The sequence below is a fragment of the Mirounga angustirostris genome, unplaced genomic scaffold, assembly GCF_029215605.1.
Source record: "Mirounga angustirostris isolate CCGP_5_RB_7025 unplaced genomic scaffold, mMirAng1.0.hap1 SCAF_3, whole genome shotgun sequence".
Taxonomy (NCBI): Eukaryota; Metazoa; Chordata; class Mammalia; order Carnivora; family Phocidae; genus Mirounga; species Mirounga angustirostris.
This window is the reverse complement of record NW_026991711.1, coordinates 167,576,732-167,597,761: the sequence shown is the minus strand read 5'-3', so window position 1 is coordinate 167,597,761 and position 21,030 is coordinate 167,576,732. Positions and strand designations below refer to the sequence as shown.

The following is a 21,030-nucleotide window of genomic DNA, read 5'->3' as shown; positions in this document are numbered from 1 at the left end:
CCTCATAATCCACCCACAGTGAAGTGCTTGATTAGCCAAAGTTTCCGTCCTGTGAGAGGGGTGGGGAACAGCTGACCAGAGAAGTTTTCTGTTTATGCACAAACCTCCCAGCACTGAGCCATTATAAGGAGCTCAGGGGCACCTGGCTGGCTCAGTCAGTTGAGCGTCTGAGTCTTGGTTTCAGCTCAGGTCATGATCACGGTCGTGAGATCGAGCCCTGCATCGGGTTCTGCGCTCAGCAGAGAGTCGGCTTGAGATTCTCTTCCTCTGCCCCTCACCCGACTCATGCTGTCCCTCTCTTTAGAAAGAAAAAAAAAAGGCACTCAAAGGCTAGTTATGGGAAAATGGGGTTTTAACAAACTTTTTGAAATAGGAAAACATTGTACTAGTTATTTCCTTTTCTTCCCCCTTTTTGAGTAAGTTCTACGCCCAATGTGGGAGAACTCACAACCCCAAGATCCAGAATCGCGTGCTCTGCTGACTGAGCCGGCCAGGCGCCCCTAGTTATTTTCTATTTTTAAGAAAAATAATATGGTGGTATGCTTTTTATTTTCTATTTTTAAGGACTTACAATTAAGAATGGTAAAATTTAGAATTGAATAAAGATTCAGAATATTCTCACTGAGTGTTAGGGTTTTCAAACCTGAGCAGAATCTACAGACTGCTTTTCCTAACTCTCCACGAACTCACCTGACCGGGATCACTAGATTTCATGGTATCCACATGTTAATGCTGAGAAATGGCACTCAGAGAAAAAATAGTGAGCACAACCTATCATGGTCCTCTGGCCAAGCAAATGCAAACTAAATTATATTTGAAATCATTTTACAGTGTGTGACAGTTTTGATTCTTTGATTTCATCAAGCTAGCTTGTTACTAGTGAATGGCAGGTGGCTTTGTTTACCATGAATGGGGTCTTCTGGCTCGACTTTTGAGGAGGGGCCATCTGTCAAGTGCAACATCCCTCTTCATCACAGTATTCCCAACAGTTGTCCAGAATCTAGATGTTACACAATGACTGAGGAGTGCTTGTATTGAAATGGAAGGTAACTTGACACATCAGGGGAAAGCAATGAGCCGATGCATAAAGAAATTCAATGAGAAAGAGTTTTTTTCTTTTTTTCTTGCCCAAGTTACTAGTGGTCTGTCCCTCTCCCCCTGTAGATTTTGAATGGTGTGGTGGCGCCAAGGGAGTGAAGGTAACGGACATAAAAGAATCATTTGTGCCCTTTTCCCAATCCCACAGATCTCTATTGGCCACAGACCTTGAACAGGACACTGCAATTTCCTGGTGCCACACATGAGTAATAAGCAGCTGTTTCTGAAACTATGGTTTGGAGAAGGCAGCACTAGGTTATTTTTTAACTTAATTGTAATTTTTGATTGGTTTGCAAGAAAGTAAATCAAATAAAGTCTGTTGTCTTAGTCTGCAAGAAAGCCATAGGCCTCAAATTCCAATGCTGACCATCTTGACCAGAATAGAAGGGGGGGAAAATGTGTGTGTCCCTGAGCTGGAAGTTCAACCAGGCAGCTTTCGTGGGCTCTGCAGTCCCAGAAGGGTAAGCATAGTTGGTATATCGGTCAGCCAGCTGGAGGATGAAAAGTGACATTGGATGACTCCTTGAGTTTTAGAAATACCTGAAATGATGAGTGCAAAGAATTCGTACAAAGATTGCAAAAATAAACAATAGCAAAATTGGGAAGAAGATACCAGCTGGATCCTTATCCTGCCGTGTGATGAGAGGACACATAATTTTAAATCACAAATGAAAGTGTGTATTCTTCGACTACCTGACCAGTAAAATACCTCTGAAATAATCACATATGCATACCCTCCGACTAAGTCAATCAGACTAGTACCTTCCTTAGTACAAGAAATTAAGTGTAATGGAAAACAGAAGCAAACTCATTTTCTCTATTTTGGGCATCTGCCTTTTCTCAAGCAGATGGGCAGCTTGGTATGGAGAAGGTGAAGGAGAAGTGCAGGGGGTTAGCAGATGGGGGAAGAGCTACAGATGTTTTCTGCTAATTACTTTGTCGTGATTTTGTTCAAGTAGACTGGCCACTTGGGGAAGATAAGTGGAGGGATAACTAAACCTCATCTCAGAGGTCCAGTTCACCTTCACTCCTGACATCCTGAAATGACCACCTTGTTAACTAAAACCACTAGCCTTGTTACGCTAAACATGGAATGGCCTTGTGACTTTTGATGGATTATTATAAAGTTACATTAACCTGTGATTAATTACAAATCTCAAGTGTTTGAAAGAAGGAATCAATCTAAATCATATAAAATTTCTGTTTAGATTAAGATAAATAGTAAGCTATTATTTATTAATCACATGCTCTAAGTTAGACATTATGTCCAGTGCTTTCATTATATTAAATCTGATCCATCCCTCAACCCTGCAAGGTAGATATTATCCTAATTTTTCAGTTGAGGAACTGAGCCTCGAAAAGGTTAAGTAACTTGCCAACGTCTCATGGCTGGAAGGCAGATGAACTAGAATTTGTACTCAGATCAGCTTTGCCTTTTCCACTGTGCTTTGCTGCTTCCCAGTACCCAAAGACAACTAAGTTCTGAGGGAGTATGGTAACTCTGTAATGTCAGCCTCTCTGGGAGATTCCCTGATGAATCAAACGACCACACACACCAGGAAAATACAGCCAAGTTGTCAAGAAGCAAAAGCTATGATAGTTAGGTTTTGTTTTTGTTTTTGTTTTTTAAACAAGCTTTGGCCCGTTTTATTAAGGAAGCACTTTTGTGGTTTACTTTGTCCTGATCAGTCCTGGCTTGCTCTTAGTGATATCAGAATCCCCTGGATCAGCTCTAATCTAAATACACAGTTCGTAGAACTTTTCCCCATGCTGGGCCCTGTTGAAGACTGTGGTTACTCTAGGCAGTAACACCACCTAGGGAGGTGTTCCAATTTAGGGTTGACATAGAAGAGTTCTCATGTCTGACTTCTCTCAGCCTCTGCCCTTGGCCAATTTGTTGCCTTGTTGGACATTTGACTTTGTCCTACCCATAGTCATTTTCCAGGTCCATTGGCATCCTGGCAGCTCTTTTCTACTTTGTTCTCAGTTGGAACCTGAAGATAGTGGCTCCTCGGGCTTTGGTCGTCTTTGAGGCCACCATCTTCATGATGTTTATGGAATATGTCCCTAACCTTAACCCCCCACCAAGATGGCTAGGAACTGGGAGAGAAAGTTACAAGACTCTTGGAGGCAGGAGGAGGTGGTGGGGGTAGGACACTTGATTTCTTTTTAAGCAATTATCCAAAGCAAAGTTATACCGGATTTTTATTTTTTAAAGGATGTGGTAATTTTTTAAGATTTTATTTATTTATTTGAGAGACAGAGCATGCACGAGAGTGGGGTGAGGGGCAGAGGGAGAAGCAGACTCCCCGCTGAGCAGGGAGCCCGATGCGGGGCTTGATCCCCAGACTCCGGGATCATGACCTGAGCCAAAGGCAGACGTTTAAGCAGCTGAGCCACCCAGGTGCCCCTCTATGTCTGATTTTTAAAAAGAACCCTAGGAGATTTCATACCTAGAACCTACTTCTTTGTAGTGATGAAACCTCTAGACCAGAAGCCAGAAGAGCTGGATTCTATTTCCAGTGCTGCTAGTAGTTGTATTCAAAGACAAGCTTTAAACCTCCTAAATATATCTGGACCTCTGGAACATTATAAGTCTGAAGTTTTCTTTTCTATAATATTAAAGAAATATATGTAAATTCTAAAATAAATATACAGAGTATTACCTCACTTTTCTGGAGGAAAAACTTTCAGCATCTTCAGCTCTTTGGAACGTGGCCATGAACCTAAGCTAACAAATAGGAAGAACAATTAATTAAGTATAAAGAGCAAAAAAAAAGTTCCTGAACAGCTAAGCAGCCACCGGGCCCACGCACTCTTTATGCTTCTCCCTAAATCACACAGCAGAATGATTAAAAATGTTTGTGACACAGAGATAGCCCTAACATGCAGCTGCTGCCCAGGAGAAAAACAGGAAGGCATCCCCAGTCAGTCAACAAGAACTTATGTCCCTGGCAGAGAAGGAATACTTAAAACAAGTATGAGACCCCTTCTTTGCCTTTGGGCAATTTACATTCTTAGACTGCTCCATATAAAATCACCATTTTTATATGTTCAATCTAGTTGGATAAGCAAAACAATCACATGTTAAACAATAGTAAAGAGCACAAAACAGCATCAAGTTCTGTATTAAATTATATGATATAAAAGTAAAGATCTGTAACAGCTGAAGTAGCCAACGATAGCTTTCCAGATCAAGCTGACTAGATCTGAGCCATGAAGCCTAGGTGAAATTTAAGTAAGTATTAAGAAGTGAAACCTAAGATAGAGGAAATGACATGAGGAAAGGCACAAGAGAAAAAGTAAGCATATTCTACACAGGGAAAAGTTTTCTCACAGTGGAAGATACGTAGTAGGAAATGGAAAATGAGCTTGGATAAATAGTATGGAATCAGCTTATGGAGACACTCGCACACCAAGCAAAAATGTAAGCTCCGGTCTTGGCCGGTTCACTCGTATACGGAGTATCTAGGACATAGTCACTCAATAGAATTTTATGAAATGAATGAGTGAAGAGTTCTTATTAATAATAAAATAAGAATTCACCAAGATTTGGAAGAAGAAATGATACTTGATAAAAATGATGTCCAGAACTGATTAGTATATATGCTGGATGGACCAAAGGGAAAAGACTGGCATCCAGAAATAAAACTAGAAGATGATCTCCTTAATCTAGAGAGGAGTGATTAATAGCTGGGGCAAGAGATATTCTGGCACCAGAGATATTCAAAACAAAATCAACGTGAACCTTGAAAACATTATGCTGAGTGAAAGAAGCCAGTATGAGTCTATTTATATGAAATGTCCAGAAGAGGTAAATCTATAGAGACAAAAAAAAAAAAAAAAATTATTGATTCCCTAGGGCTTGGGGGAGGGGGGACAGGTTATGGGGGAAAGAGGAGTAACTGCTAATAGGTACAGGATTTTCTGCAAGTGTTGATGAAATGTTCTAAAATTGACTGTGATGATGGTACACAACTCTGTGAATATACTAAAAACCATTTAACATAGGTGAATTACATGGCATGTGAATTATATGTCAAAGCTGTTATTAAAAAGAAGAAGGAATTAATAAATGTGAATGACAATATATATGTGTTTGATGGAGAAAATGAACCCCTCACTGTAGACTACATAATTTCCAGTTTGATTCTCATGGAAATAGCAAAAATATCCGCTAACACCATCATTACGTAAAATTATTTTAGGATCACTGGATGATGAAATAAGACATGAAACGTAAGTAAGAGATATAATATTAGAAAGGAAGGGACCAAGTTATTACTTTCAGAAAACCTGAAAGAATCACCTAAAAATGATTTGCATTCATGAAAACTCAGTAATATAGTTATATTTATAAGATATACACAGATGTCAGTATATTCTAAATACCAACAATAGCTAATAAGAAAAATATTATATAAAAGTTTAACCCTGAAATAACCTAAATAATAGGATGGGTAGCTTATATAGGGAAAAAACCCAAAATTTTATTAAGCAATAACAAATGAAGATTTCATAAAATGGAGATATAGGTAAGGTTCTTAAATAGGGAGGATAAATATTATAAAGATACCAGCCCCCAAATTAACTTTTTTTTAAGATTTTATCTATTTATTTGAGAGAGTGAGTGAGAGAGAGCACGAGCGGAGTGGAGGGGCAAGGGGAGAGAGAGAAGCAGACTTCCCACTGAGCAGGGAGTCTGATGCGGGGCTCAATCCCAGGACCCCGGGGCAGACATTAACTGACTGAGCCACCCAGGTGCCCCTAAATTAATTTTTTAAAGCACATTGAAGTCTCCAAGTAGGAATAAATTTACATTTCTGGCAGTGTAAATTTGGTGAAGTATTTCAAAAGCCTTCAAATTGTTCTCGGCCTTTATCTCAAGGAAGTTTTCTAATAGGAAAAAAAAAAACTTTATGGGGTTCAGTTGGTTAAGCATCTGACTTTGGCGCAGGTCCTGATGTCCTGGGATTGAGTCCCACATTGGGTTCCACACTCAGTGGGGAGTCTGCTTCTCCCTCTCCCTCTCCCCTTTTCTCTGTCTCTCTCTCAAATAAACAAAATCTTTAAAATAAAATAAAAAAAAACCTTTATGCATAAGATGCCCAGTCTTCTGCTTTAGATCCTAGATGATAAATTTCATGTCTTCCTCCACGTCCTCCCTTCAGTCCCTCCAAACAACCTTTACTCACCTGGTTTCTGGACTATTCTAGATACTGATGTTTTCCCCTAAATGGACCCTATTTTGTCAGTGCATCTCTGAATGTGTCATTAACCTTGGTTGTTTAGGAAAGAGTAACATAAGTAAAACCAAACTCAGCTGAACTGTTGTTACCACAATTTAGAAATAACCCTATGACACATTGGAAAGTGTTTACCGGTGGTTGGTATAAGATTTGGTAGTGGTTATTTCTTAGAAAGTGTGTATCATGGTGGTGGCATTAGGAGTACATGTTACTGGGGTTGATCAAAGTTAATGGTTCTTGAGAAAACATAAATAAAGCAGGTCAACCTATGGCTTCCTGAAGGAAGTGTAGAGCAGAGTAAGTGAAAGAATTGTGGAAAATGTACTTACTTGACTCAAAAACCAGCCAGCATAATTTCTACCCCCTTTATAAAGAAAAAAAAAATCCACTCTTATAAAGCAGTGAACCTTATTTTTCTGTTCATTTTCTGCATCTTAATACAAAAATAATATACATTGTTTTTTAAAAATGCAAAAAAAACCCTATATATCTACAAAGTAAAAGACTTGCTTTTCCAACTTGTTCCCTTCCTTAGAGTTAACTACTGTTATATTCATTTTTAAAACACCATAAGATTATCCCATGATGTTTAAAAACAAAACTTGGAGTTTATCTCCAATATTATATATAGCTTCATTTTTTGCAAAATACATTGTTACATTCCTTGTAGTCTTTCTATCCGCTACTGCTATCTATTCACCTTGACATCGTAATTTCTCCTTAGGTATGATTTACCACAGTGCCCTCAGATGTTATTTTTATGTAAAATTGTCATTTTAACTCTGTATTTATTTGAAAGTATCCAGCTATTACCAGTTATTTTCAGCTATTTCCAAAGTAAATTTAATCTTTATTGTTTTATATTGGAATCAGCATGTATATGCAGATGCATGAATGAGAGAGAAGGCAGATTATTTTTCCTGTTAGTATTGTACTACTGAAGTCTTTGAAACCCATTCAGTATTAGTTAAGTGAGGTGGGATCTGACTAACCACTGGTTCCAAACTCATGGATGTTTGCAGGCCAACAGGTAAGGTGATGGTGGGAGGCAGACAGATGCAAAATAGCAGGACCTAGAAGGGACAACTGTGGGCTGCAGAGCATGTGCCTCAGTAGGAGCAAGCAGCCCCTACTCACAGCCAGGATCCTCATCATGTTGGAATTCAGGCCTACTTTTGCTAAATCTGATGATTTTTCAAAAGAAGCCAAAATTCTGGATTTTTCTGTGAAATCTCCCAGTTCTCAAATTGGCTCATTTTCTAAAACACTGAGAGATTTAAAAACAAAACAAAACAAAAAAACCCTCAGGCTGAATGTGGCTCTTAGACTGTCAGATCACAACCTCTTTATGTTAACATACTTAGCAGCAGCAAGAGAAACCTCATTTTCCACGTTTGTTACATGTTTTGGGGGAGATGGCAAAAAAGCTATACCATTAACTCATCAGAGGATAGGTATTGTTGAATTTACAACATAAAATTCTACATTAATATTTACCTTGTACATTTTCTATTTTGGGAAATCCACCACACCCCTCTTATACCACACCATAACGGTAAGTTGGTCTATAAAGTAGCATTCCCCATTTGTTGGTCCTCAATCCCCTATATCACACTACAGAGAAAGAGGAATACAAAAGAAGTTTCAACATCTTCATTTCCCAACCTCCAGTGGTTTAAACCAGAGAGTTCTTTTGGAGTGAAAATACTATGTCTTTTCTTCCTCAGAGTTGCTGAGAAATTATAATTAGAGGTTTTCCTGTTGTGTAAAGGAAAGGAATTCCAGTCTTCCTGTGTCTGCAAGACTTCTGTTCTCAATGGATCTGCTTCCCTGTCCCATTTCTCTTTCCGCAGGTGATAGAGGGGAAGCTGGCTCCATTCTTGGGCAAGGTCATTAAATTTGCCACCTCACACGTGTACAGCTGCAGTCTTTGTAGCCAGAAGGGGTTCATCTGTGAAATCTGTAACAATGGAGAGATCCTCTACCCTTTTGAGGATATTTCAACAAGCAGGTACAGACTCTCTTGTCTTATAAATGTATACCTGAATATGTCACATGCAGTTTTATTTGGTCAGATCTGGCCAACTTCTGGTCTTGTACTGTATCTCTGTCTCTTTGCTTGTATCAGATTTCCCTTATTCTTGGAGAACATTTTTTACCCTTTGGTTTCCTATATTTATTCCCAACTCACTTCACTATCTTTATCTAGAATGAGATAACAGAGTTGCAAAGAAACATCACCTATGTCTGCCTTCTTAGATAACGAAGAGCATTCAGATTCATTTTTAGAATGTGGGGATTCATTTTAGAATCAGGGAGGAAGAATCCTCACAATACTTCAGGGCTAAGTGATAGGCAATGGGAAATCACAGTCTGAGAGCAAGGCTAAAACTGGACGGACCGCCAGGCATAAAACTACAAGACCCTGGGGAACAGCTGTCTGGCTCACCACATGCTTTTCTCCACAGATGCGCTGTAGTGTGGTGATGAAAGTTTTAGGATCCAAAGGAGAGAAAAGTGGGAGTTTGTGTGGGATTATTTTTCTAACCAAAGTAATATTTGGGCATCATCACATTCATTGATTGATGGATGATTTTCTTCCCGCACTAACTTGAGAGTGGGGTTTTTACTATTGCTTTTCTTGAATCACAAAATGATACATATCACTTTTCCTTTCATTCCAAAAGCATCCTAGAAATATATACTGTTTATGTGTCTGTGCACTGGCTTCTTTGGCCATGAAATCATGCCTCATTTCCCACCCAGCAGGGCTCACTTAGTCTGTGGTTCAGAACAGAAGGGGAGGCATGTAGCCAGGGAGGTCTGAAGCATTTAGGGTGAAGCTATGATATTAAGAGTTGACTCAGCCCTTCTGGCCTCTTCTTAAACCCAAAGACTCTTTGTAAGCATACAGGAACTTGGGTTGGCCCCACACACAGAAAGACACATACACACACACACACACACACAGAGACACACACACACACTTCAGCCTCGTTTCCTGAGTACAGGTACTTAACTCATAGCCTAGAGATTATAGACTTCTTAAAAACATACACCACACAAAAACTTGTACACAGATGTTCATAGCAGCATTCATAATAGTCAAAAAGTGGAAACAACATAAATGTCCATCGACTGATGAATGGATAAACAAGATGTGGTATATCCATACAATGGAATATGATTCAGCCTGAAAAGGAATCTGACTGCCACATGCTACCAGTGTGGGTGAACCTCAAAAACATTATGCCAAGTGAAAGAAGGCAGACACAAAAGGCCACATATTTTATATTCTGTGTATATGAAATGTCCCAAATAGGCAAATCTATAGAGACCAAAAGTAGATTAGTAGTTGCCTGGGGCATCGGGGAAAGGAAAGTGAGTAACTCCTAACGGGTACAGATTTGTTTTAGGAGTGACAAAAATGTTCTGGAATTAGACTGTGGTGATGGTTACAAGGTCTTGTGAATACATTAAAAATCAGGGAATTGTATATTTTAAAAGAATGCATTTAATGGTATATATATTATATCACAATTGAAAGTATTTAATAAAAAAATTAAAATTAAATTAAAAAATGCTTCCAACTGTATAAACTATATTCTGGGTCACAAAACAAGTTTCAGATTTTGTTTAAAGATTTTATTTATTGAGAGCAAGAGAGAGAGCGAGAGAGCACAAGCAGGGGGCAGGGGCAGAGGGAGAGGGAGAAGCAGACTCCCCACTGAGCAAGGAACCCGATTCTGGGCTTGATCCCAGGACCCTGGGATCATGATCTGAACCGAACACAGACACTTAACTGACTGAACCACCCAGGTGCCCTACAAGTTTCAATAAATTTTTAAAATTGAAACCATACCAAGTATATTCTCTGACACATTGAATTAAGATCCCCAATAGAAAAAAATCTGAGAAACCCTCAAATATTTGGAAATTAAACAATACACACTAAAAACGTATGGGTCAAAGAAGAAATAAATTACAAGAGAAATTTAAAATATTTTTAAATGAATGAAAATGAAATATAAAATGTCAAAAGGTATGGAATGCAGCTAACATAGTATTTAGAGTGAAACCTATAGCTATAAACATATCATGAAAAACATGTCAGAAAAAAAAAGAAAGGTCTGAAATCCATTACCAAAAAAATCCACTTTAAGAAACTAGATAACAAAGAGCAAACTAAGTCCAAAGCAAGCAGAGGAAAAGAAAGAGTAAAGATTAGAGCAGATATCATTGAAATGGAAGACAGAAAAAGAGTACATCAGTGAAACCACAAGTTGGTTCTTTGAAAGAATCAACAAAATTGACAACTCTTTGGCTAGACTGAACAAGAAATTAAGAGAAAAGACACAACTACTCAAAATCAGGAAGGAAAAAGCAATTAAAAGAATTATAAAGAGATACCATAAATGACTTTATTCCAACAAGTTAGACAACTTAGATGAAATGGATACATTTCTAGAAAGACAAATTACCAAAACAGACTCAAGAAGAAATAGAAATATGAATAGCCCTATAACAAGTAAAAAAACTGAATTAGTCATTTTTAAATCTTCCCATAAAGAAGCCAGATGGCTTCACCGATGAATTTTGTTGAATATTTAAAGAAATAATACCAATACTTCACACAGGGATAAAGAGGGGCATTACATAATGATAAAGGGGTCAGTTCTCCAAGAAGACACAATACTCCTTAACGTGCACAAGCAGAGTCAAGATACATGCGGCAAAAAAATTAATAAAACTACGAGGAGAAACAAACCCACAACTATACATATATATCCACTATTAGAGAGACTTCAACACCCCTCTGTTAGAAACTGACAGATCCAGCAGGCAGAAAATCAGTTTAAGCATATCGTTAAACTGAAAGGCACTATCAGTCAACTGGATCTAATTGACGTCTCTGCCAATTCATGTTGTTCATCCAGCAACAACAGAATATGCATTCTTCTCAAGCTCACATGGAACCTTTAACAAGAGAGACCATATTCTGGGCCATAAAATACATCTGAACAAATTTACAAGAATAGAAATCATGCAAAGTACGCTCCCAGACCATAATGAAATTAAACTAGAAATCAGTAACAGAACAATACCTGCAAGGGGCGCCTGGGTGGCTCAGTCGTTAAGTGTCTGCCTTCGGCTCAGGTCATGATCCCAGGGTCCTGGGATCGAGCTCCGCATCAGGCTCCCTGCTCAACGGGAAGCCTGCTTCTCCCTCTCCCACTCCCCCTGCTTGTGTTCCCTCTCTCGCTGTGTCTCTCTCTGTCAAATAAATAAATAAAATCTTAAAGAAAAAAAAGAACGATACCTGCAAAATCCCAACACATTTTGGGATGAAACAATGTATTTCTAAATAACACGTGAGTTGATAATTTATGTCCACACAAAACCCTGCACATAGATGTTTATAGTGGGTCTACTCATAATCGCCAAAACCTGGGAACAACTGACATGTCCTTCAGGTGTGGTTGGATAAATAAACTGTGGTATATCCATGTGATGGAATATTATCCAGTGATAAAAGAAAGAAACTCTCAGGCCACAAAAGGACATGGAGGAACCTTAAATGCATATTACAGAGTGAAAGCCAGTCTGAAAAGGCTACATACTGTACGAGTCCAACTATATGACATTCTGAAAGGGGCAAAACTGTAGAGACAATAAAAAATAAAATCAGTGATTACCAGGGGCTCAGGAGTACATAAGGAAAAATGAGTAAGTAAAGCACAGGAGATTTTTTGGGGCAGTAAAATTATTCTGCCCATTATACATTGGTCAAAACCCTTAGACCTGTACAACATAGAATGAACCTTAATTTAGACTATGGACTTTAGTTGATAATAATGTATCAATATTGGTTCATTCGTTATAAACAATTTACCACGCTAATGCAACTTGTCAATAATAGAGAAAACTGGAGATGAGGGTAGTAATATGGAAACTGTACTATCTGCTCAGTTTTCCTGTCAATCTAAAACTGCCCTTGAAAATAAAGTCTATTAAAAAAAAAAAAAACCACAATGCATCCAACTAAACAGTTGCCTCAAATACTAAAGCTGATCAATATTAATAATCTTCATTAGAATAATTTTAGATTGACAGAAAAATCACAAAGATGGTACAGAGATTTCCCATATACCCCGCACCCAGTTTCCCCTATTAACATCTTACATTAATATGGTATATTTGTTACAATTCATGAATCAATGTTGATCCATTATTATTAGCTAAAGTCCATAGCTTTTTCAGATTTCCTTAGTTTTTACCTAATTTCTCAGACTTTGTCTTTAGGACATTGAGTGTTTTGAGGAGCACTAGCCAAGTATTTTGTAGAATCCCTCTGTGGGGATAGACTTGATGTTTTTCTTATGATTAGACTGGGTTTTACAGATTTGGGGAGGAATACCACAGACATAAAGTGCCATTCTCATCACATCAGACCACGGGTACATACTGTCAACATGACTTACCACTGCAGTGTTTGTGTCAGGTTTCTTCACGGAAGGAACTCTTCTTGCCCCACCTTTTCCATATTATCCTACACTTAAGGAGTGAAGATTATGCTCCACTTCCCTTGGGAGTGGAGTTTATACAAAATTATTTGGAATTCTGCCCTGAGTGACTTGTCTCTTCTTCCCATTTATTTTTCCAAAGTATTTATTCGTATCAGCATGGGCATGTGCATGTTTATTTTACATTTTGGGTTATAAGCAAGATTACTTTATTTTGTTGCTCAAACTATTCCAGCTTTGGCCATCCAGCTCTTGCAGCTGGCTCCTGCATCACTTTGATATACTCATATCATTGTGGAGTTTTTGATTTTGATCATTTCCATACTTTCTTGTGCTACCAACTGTTCCAGCCTCATCATATACATTTCTTGCCCTAATCCTAGAGATAGCCATTTCTCCAAGGAGCCCAGGGTTCCTTTTAGTGAGAATATGAAACCAACATCAGGGCGCTAGGTTGCACACACATTTTTTAAGGCCCTCAGTCCCAGGACTTATCCCATGACTAGGGAGAGATGCTGCCCTCTGACTACATATCAGAATCTCCTGTGAGACTCGTTGGGTTTTTTTTTGTTTTTTGTTTTTTAACTCTGAGAATCTATCTTCAAAGGCTCCCCATGTGGGGTGCCTGGGTGGCTCAGTCGCTAAGCCTTCGGCTCAGGTCATGATCCCGGGGTCCTGGGATCAAGCCCCATGTGAGGCTCTCTGCTCACTGGGAAGCCTGCTTCTCCCTCTCCCACTCCCTCTGCTTGTTTCCTCTCTCGCTGTCTCTCTCTCTGTCAAAATAAATAAATAAACTCTTAAAAAAAAAAAAGGCTCCGCATGTGATTCTGCATCATAGCCAAAAGAAAGAATCACTCCTCTAAGATAACTGTGGCCATAGGCAGAGGTGCCAGACTCTTATAATCAGAATGACCACATTAGCACATCTGTGGGTTCAGGGAGCCCTTTACCCAGCAAGAAGGAATACGAATCTTCTGTTTCTGTCTTGGTCAGATGCAGCTCTCTAAGCTTGGACAAATGTCTAAGAGCAAAGGAGTCCTCACCAGCCTCCCTGGAATTCCAGGTTTGATAATACTTTCCAGGAACCCATTGAAATGCTTTCTCTTGGTGTTCAGTTTCCAGTTAAACACTGGGAACAGTTCATGCAAGCCTATGGGAAAGGACAAAAACAAACACGAATAAAAGATTTATTAAAGGAAAACTAATCAGAAATTGAGTTGCCGGGGCACCTGGGTGGCTCAGTCAGTCAAGTGTCTGACTCTTGATTTCAGCTCAGGTCATGATCTCAGGGTTGTGAGATCGAGCCCCATGTTGGGCTCCGCACTGGGCATGGAGCCTGCTTAAGATTCTCTCCCTCCCTCTCCCTCTGCCCTGCTCCCTCCCGTTAAAAAAAAAGAAAAGAAATCAAGTTGCAGATTGAAAACATGTCCATAAAGATGTGCTGAATAAATAAATGTGCTAAATAAAAATAAATGTGAATAGTGGGGTAATTTTTAAAATTTACATGTAACTGAAGGTAAAGTAATGTGATACCTGGGATTTGCTTCAAAATAATCTGATGGTGGCAAAAAAATAATAATTTGACGGTGGGGGAGAGGGAGTAGATATAAGTGACAGGGGTTTATTATACTCTCTATTTTTGAATATGTTTGAAATATTCCATAATAAGACATGTTTAAAAATCTGTAAGTAAAAATCTTAGATATGATGTATTTAGTGAATTTGTCACCACATATCCTTGACCACCTTGCTAAAGTCAGCACCTCTGTGTCCTCAGAAATATACTTAATATCCCTTTAGATTCAAATATCATTTGAACAGCAAAATTACCACTCAGTAAAAAAACATTCCACGAGCATTAGAACGATCCATTCTTTGAATAAATGATCTATAGAGCATACTGTGTGCACTGGGCTGGGCCCTGGAGACCCACAGTGAACATGGCATGCTCCTCGCTCACACGAAGTTGACAGTCTCTACTAAGAGACATTGAGTCATTAGGCAGTTGTGTTGAGGTGTTGGAGGATCCACAGTCTAGGGGGTGGACCTGGAGCTCCAAGAAGGGGCATCACCCATAGGAGTCATGGACATTGTAGGGGAAAAAGCAGTCGCACAATTTCCTGCAACTGTCAGAGAGCTCTATGTTGAACTCTAAAGTGCTGATTTACATACTTCAGTTTTAGAATATACTTGGTTTTAACATGCTTATTTGATTGCGACCATGTGTCCAACACTGGTCAGCTCTTCAGACTTCCTTTTCCTTATTGAATTAATTGTTATGCAGGAGGAAGCTTCATGAATATGTCATTTAAAAATATAGTCCTAGTATTAATTTTTAGAGCACTGTCTCTGACCAACTGAGAGAAAGTGTTGGGGTTGTAGGGAAATGGCACTAATACGTGTTAGTACTGTGTCAGCAATTTACATATCTCGTCATTTCGTTCTCAGGTCAGTGCTCTGAGGGAATACTGTCCCCTCCGTTTAACAACGGGGAAGCCTAGGTTCAGAGGAGGCAATGAACTTGACCCAAGAGATAAGGCCAAAACTGGAACCCAAATACATCTGACTCCAAAATCTACGCTTCCATCATCCATCACCTTTCTTCTGTACCTATAGTCTTCAAACAATTTTTGCAGTATACCCCCTAAAAGACATTGTGAAGAAATTATGTCCCAAGAAGGTTCCCCCCAAACTGTGATTTTGCATTCTCCCTATATGTGCCATCCTGAAAGAGTTTACACTTGGAGCAGTAGGCCAGAGTTAGATTAGGGTGCGGGAAAGATAGGCCTTTCTTTGGTAAAATGGCTGAGGGACTGTGGGAGGGGGTGTGGAGAGAGACCACAGTGGAGCTCCCTCCTCTGCACAATGCGAGGCCGGTCACGAGGCCCAGGGGGGCCTGTGGGAGCTGACAATGTGCCTTACTCAGGCTGAGTAGGCAGGCCCCCCTTTGCTGCTCCATCACCCCCACCTCCACTCAGACGATAATGCCCACAGTTTCACATTGAGGTAGTCTTTCTTCTCCAACACAAATTAATTACATACCTCTCTCTGATTTAAATAGGAAAACACTAAAATCCAAATTACAAGATTTTAAATACAATAGTAAGATCCAGAATCACAGAACTTAAGCCTAATCCAACATTTACACCCTTAGAAAAAGGAAAGCACAGCTTTCAGAGAGATAAACATTCTGTTAAAACAGCAATAAAATTCCACATCCTAAAGAAAGTGACCAAACATACCCTCCTTGACTGAGAATAAGAAATAAAAGCTCTAACTTCCGAATTACAAATCAGAAGAGTAGACTGATACCACTCTTAAGACTTAAGGGAAAGCAGTGACTATAAAATCAAAAAAAGAGTCACATATATCCACAGAGTGACCTAGGACTTAGATTTTTTTTTTTTAACCCTTAAATTGCCTCCTATCCAGCTTTCTTTCTGACATCTCTACATATCACTAATCTGCTCTTGCTGCTACAGAGACCATCCTCCTGCACACATTTGTGTGAAGATGTCGTTCCTGAATCTTGAAATGCTTCCAGATCACAAGTACATAAATATTGCATCTTAAAAACACTCAGCATGCATTTTAACATGGAACGTACAAAATATACCAACTATCAGGGTGCCTGAGTGGCTCAGTAGGTTAAGCGGGTGCCTTCGGCTCAGGTCATGATCCCAGGGTCCTGGGATCGAGTCCCGCATCAGGCTCCTTGCTCAGCAGGGAGTCTGCTCCTCGCCTGCCTGCCGTTCCCCCTGCTTATGCTTGCTCTCTGGCTCTCTCTATGCCAAATAAATAAAAACAATCTTTAAATATATACATATATATACCAACTATCATAAATCAGTTCCATCCTGTCTGATCCATTTGGCTTTGTTAATTATTTCATGTGACATACAAATCATCCCCACAAGTTTTCCAATATGGAAAACTGCACTTTAAGACTTCATGACCCCTATACCATTTTGGGCTGTATTTAGGTGTAGGTATACAATAAGAAGATTATACTTAACACTGAATCTGGTGTGTTCCATATAGTAGGCATTCCATAAATAGTTATTGTGTGGTTCAGCTCTCCTAGCATATCATGTACATTCACTAAGAACACCGACAAAGTTTTTTAAATAAACTGATTAGTTAAGAAAATTTAAAATACTTGCATCATCTGAAATAGAGAAAGATAGATTCTTTATGATCTCACTTATATGTTAAATCTAAAAAAACCACACATGTAGATACAGAGTTGTGGTTGCCAGAGGCAGGGGGTGAAGGTGGTCAAAAGGTAAAAACTTCCAGTTAGAAGATAAATAAGTTCTGGGGATGTAATGTACAGCATGGTGACTAAAGATAACAGTACTATATCATATATTGGAAAGGTGCTAAGAGAGTGGCAGATCCTAAAAGTTCTCATCACAAGAAAAAAAGGTTTAACCACACGAGATGATGGATGTTAACTAAACGTTGTGGTTATCACTTCGCAATCTATATGCCTGCCAACGCATCATGTTGTGCACCTGAAACTAATACAATATTCCATGTCAATTATATCTCAGTAAAACTGGGGGGGAATACTTGCAAAGATAGAGGAGCAAAATGAAAGTCTGAATTCACTACTTTATATGTAAGCTTTATCTGTGAAGTTGAAGGAATTGACCTCTGTTTAAAGTATTTCTGTGGCATGGGCATCGGCCTGCCCAGGTCCCCAACATTCACTTGCCCCTGGGAAGGCATCCAAGGGAGGTGTTCTTCCTGTTGAGCGGGGAAGTCATTTGCAGCTCAGCGGTTACTCTTCTAAAAGGGTCCTGTGTTTTTTGAAGCAGTAGGGTTTGGAGAAGCAGATTGAGCATAACTTGCCAGTTTTTCTTTAGGTAGAGTACTTGATCGCTCCCTCCCTGCCTCCAGGAAATAACGATTGCACTCAGGACCTTGAACTTATCAACACCAAACTCTTTTACCAGTTGAGTTAACATACTCTGACACCATGTCTAATTTGAACCCATTTCAAGAACATTTCCTACATATGTCTATTGAGAATGATCCCTGGCCTCATAGAAAAATCCATAACAAGTGAGTTTCGGGGCGCCTGGGTGGCTCAGTTGGTTAAGCGACTGCCTTCAGCTCAGGTCATGATCCTGGAGTCCCGGGATCGAGTCCCGCATCGGGCTCCCTGCTCAGCGGGGAGTCTGCCTCTCCCTCTGACTCTCTCCCTCTCATGCTCTCTATCACTATCTCTCTCAATAAATAAATAAAAATCTTAAAAAAAAAAAAAAAACAAGTGAGTTTCATTTTAAAAACCAATTTTGTTAGGTTAACTTACAGAAAAAGAAGGCCACCCAAAGAACTCAGTCCAAGCCCCATTGCTTTCATCCATCTGGCCAAATTTCAGAAAGGCCCAGCTTGTACTGAAGAACATAGAGGCTCCTCCCAGCACCCTTGTGAATTGGTCTGTGTCATTTTATGTTTCCTGGCAATCCACACAACCCTGTCCCTGAGGACCTCAGCTTGTTGGGGCCTGGACTTTGGTCTTTGCCTTGGCACTTTCTGCACTTCATCACGCTTCTTGCACAGTTTCCAATAGCTAATAGTCGTCGAACCTTATAAAGGTTTGTTTAAAGGAGAGAAAGCAACCGCTTTATTACAAAGTATAGAATTACTTCTTGCCCTAGAAGATGCTGAGATGCATGGTTTTTCTCAGCACAACTTAAGCGGTCCACTAAGGGCTATGTGTTCTGTGCCCTCGTTCCCTTTGATTTGTCCCTGGAGGATAAAGGCAGAGAGGGCTTTGCCCAAAGCTGTCGCTTAACTTAGGTGCCTAGAAAATCACCAAACCCCAGATTTGCCAGCAGCCTTAACAAAGGCTCTTCCCTTTTTCGAGGAGCCAGTTACAGTTGGTCATTTCTTGAAAGAGATTTTCATGTTTAGGCAGGAATGTTTTGGCAGGGCTTGGGGAGTAGAACAAAACTCCAGAGGCGAACGAGAGAGAAGCACTGCCCAGAAGCTGGTCTTTCCTTGTGGCTTCCTATTTGCTCAGCCTTAGTTTTTGTCAGTCCTTGCACAAACAGACTGAATACCTGGATTATTCCCTCATCTGGACGCAAATACACATACATTACATACCCTTTTCTCACTAAGCAGCCTGACACATTCCTTTGTTGGTAAATGGTTCCAAAACAAACAGTGTCAACTCACCTCCTGAGCAGGGTTGTGGGCGGCGCTTGGCGGGCGGGTTACATCCTGTTCAACAATAGACACAGCAGCCTTGGCGAGGCCCAGGCCTGGCTCCACGGAGGGACACTTCCCTAATGATATTTCCTTTCTGTGGCTTTTCTTGGGGAAGCAGCCACTCAGTGCGTATTGTGCTGAGGTGTGGGATTCCTGAACCGGCGAGAGAAAGTTCAGACGCCTCTTCCTCGGTACCTTTGCTCAGGAACCATTCATTTCCATCCGCTTAGCGCTTGTTCCTCTCTCTGCTATTGAAGAGGGGCAGAGTGAGGAACTTCCTCCATGTCCCCTAACACTGATGAGAAAGGATGAGATCTCTGCCTGTGTTCTAGGGTCATAAATTAACAGCGATGGAAAGGCCTGTGGAGAACATTCGGACACGGGGTGGGGGTGGGGGGGTAGAAAAACTCAAGCCCAGCAAGCTCACAGGTTTTGTGAGTGCAGAAGCCCGAGTGGTGACTTACCAAGAGGCAATTCTACTCTTAGGCTGCATGACCGCCTGCTCTTAAATGTATTTATTGTGTCAGTGAAGGTTTTCCTTGATTAAAAAAAAAAAAAAAAAAACCCTCAAACACAATGCTAGTTTTTTTGGCTTTTAAACTTTGGTCAAAGAGTAACTTGGTAAATAACATTTCACCTTGGCCTGGTGGCTCCTATATTCACATGTCAAAATGTTCCAGAAAGTCTGCTAACACAGACGAGACTTCTGTGAAACCCTCAGGGCTGACCTGACCCTTTATGCCATTAAGCCACTTTATAAATACAGTGCATTTATAAAGGCAGTCCTCACCCGTGAGACTGCTGCCATTGTTTTTTAAAGCCACTTGGTCACTTGAATAGATGGCTAGCATCTCCACCTGGACTCATTTCTTACCAAGCCTCTTGTTTGGTGTCTGGTTAATACTGTGTAATTATCTTATCGCTATGCATTTCGGACAGCCTACTTTTTTGTTGATTAGAGGGGGTAATGTTCATCATTGTTTAACTCGTGTTGTAATTTTCTAACTATATAAAACTGGTGTGCATTATAGAAAATTTGAAAAGTACACCAAAAGTACAAGAAGAAAATTCTCCATACATATGTATGCATGTTTACTTTTTAATAAAATTGACAATATATTGAATACATGGTTTTATATCCAGCTTTTTTATCACATCATATCAGAATAAGTTGATAGATAAGCTTTAATTGGCAGCTACTTTAACAGGAAAAAAATTTTATTGGTTCTAAAGTCTTTAAGATCCATTTTAAAAATAGAGGCAGACTGGCCCACTGATTTGCAGTGTGACCTTTCACAAGCCACCCCTCACCTCTGGATTTGCCTAGCTGATATATGACACTGTTTTAAGCTCTTACAGACAAAAAAGTTAGAACTTTACTTCATTCAGCTCCTTTGCTTAGCATTTTGTATTAGCCTGTTTGCTAGTTTGTCATGATGTTTTCAGCAAGGCTGACTATTTTTGATACAATTTACCTATAGGGATTAAGAAATAAATGCAAATTGTGATTCAGTCTACCATTTTGAAAAAATGTCAGCTCCATGAGGAAATGGACTTTTTTCTGTTTTGTTCACTGCTCAATTATCTGCATTTAGAACAGCACATAGTAAATGCTCAATAAATAATTCATGAAGCGTTTGCTTTATTTTTAGTTTTTCAAATATGTGCTTTTCCACATACTTTCTTTTATTTTAAATAACTTTTCAACTAATTTCAAGGAAACTGTCTACTTAAATGTAGACATTACCAAGATACATAACTTTATTGAGTAATAGCTAGCATTCTACCATATATTAGGAATAGATGTATTTTTCTGGCCCAGTGAAAACTTTAATGTCAAAAACTTGAGTCTTGCTAAGCTACTCAGATAATTTAATTTTCAAAACAACTTTTTGGTCACTTTGTAGTGTGTGTTTTTTCCTTCCCCATGCGAC

At 39.5% G+C, this 21,030-nt stretch overlaps 1 protein-coding gene across 2 annotated transcripts in view; it reads left to right on the top strand.

Moving 5' to 3' along the window:
- The window catches only part of PLEKHM3 (pleckstrin homology domain containing M3), a 181,040-nt gene that overhangs the window by 142,481 nt on the left and 17,529 nt on the right, over window positions 1–21,030 (top strand). For both annotated transcript variants that reach the window (XM_045868108.3, XM_045868106.3), the window contains exon 7: window positions 8,201–8,358. In XM_045868108.3, coding sequence (XP_045724064.1) covers window positions 8,201–8,358 — 158 coding nt within the window. The remainder of the gene's footprint in view (window positions 1–8,200; window positions 8,359–21,030) is intronic.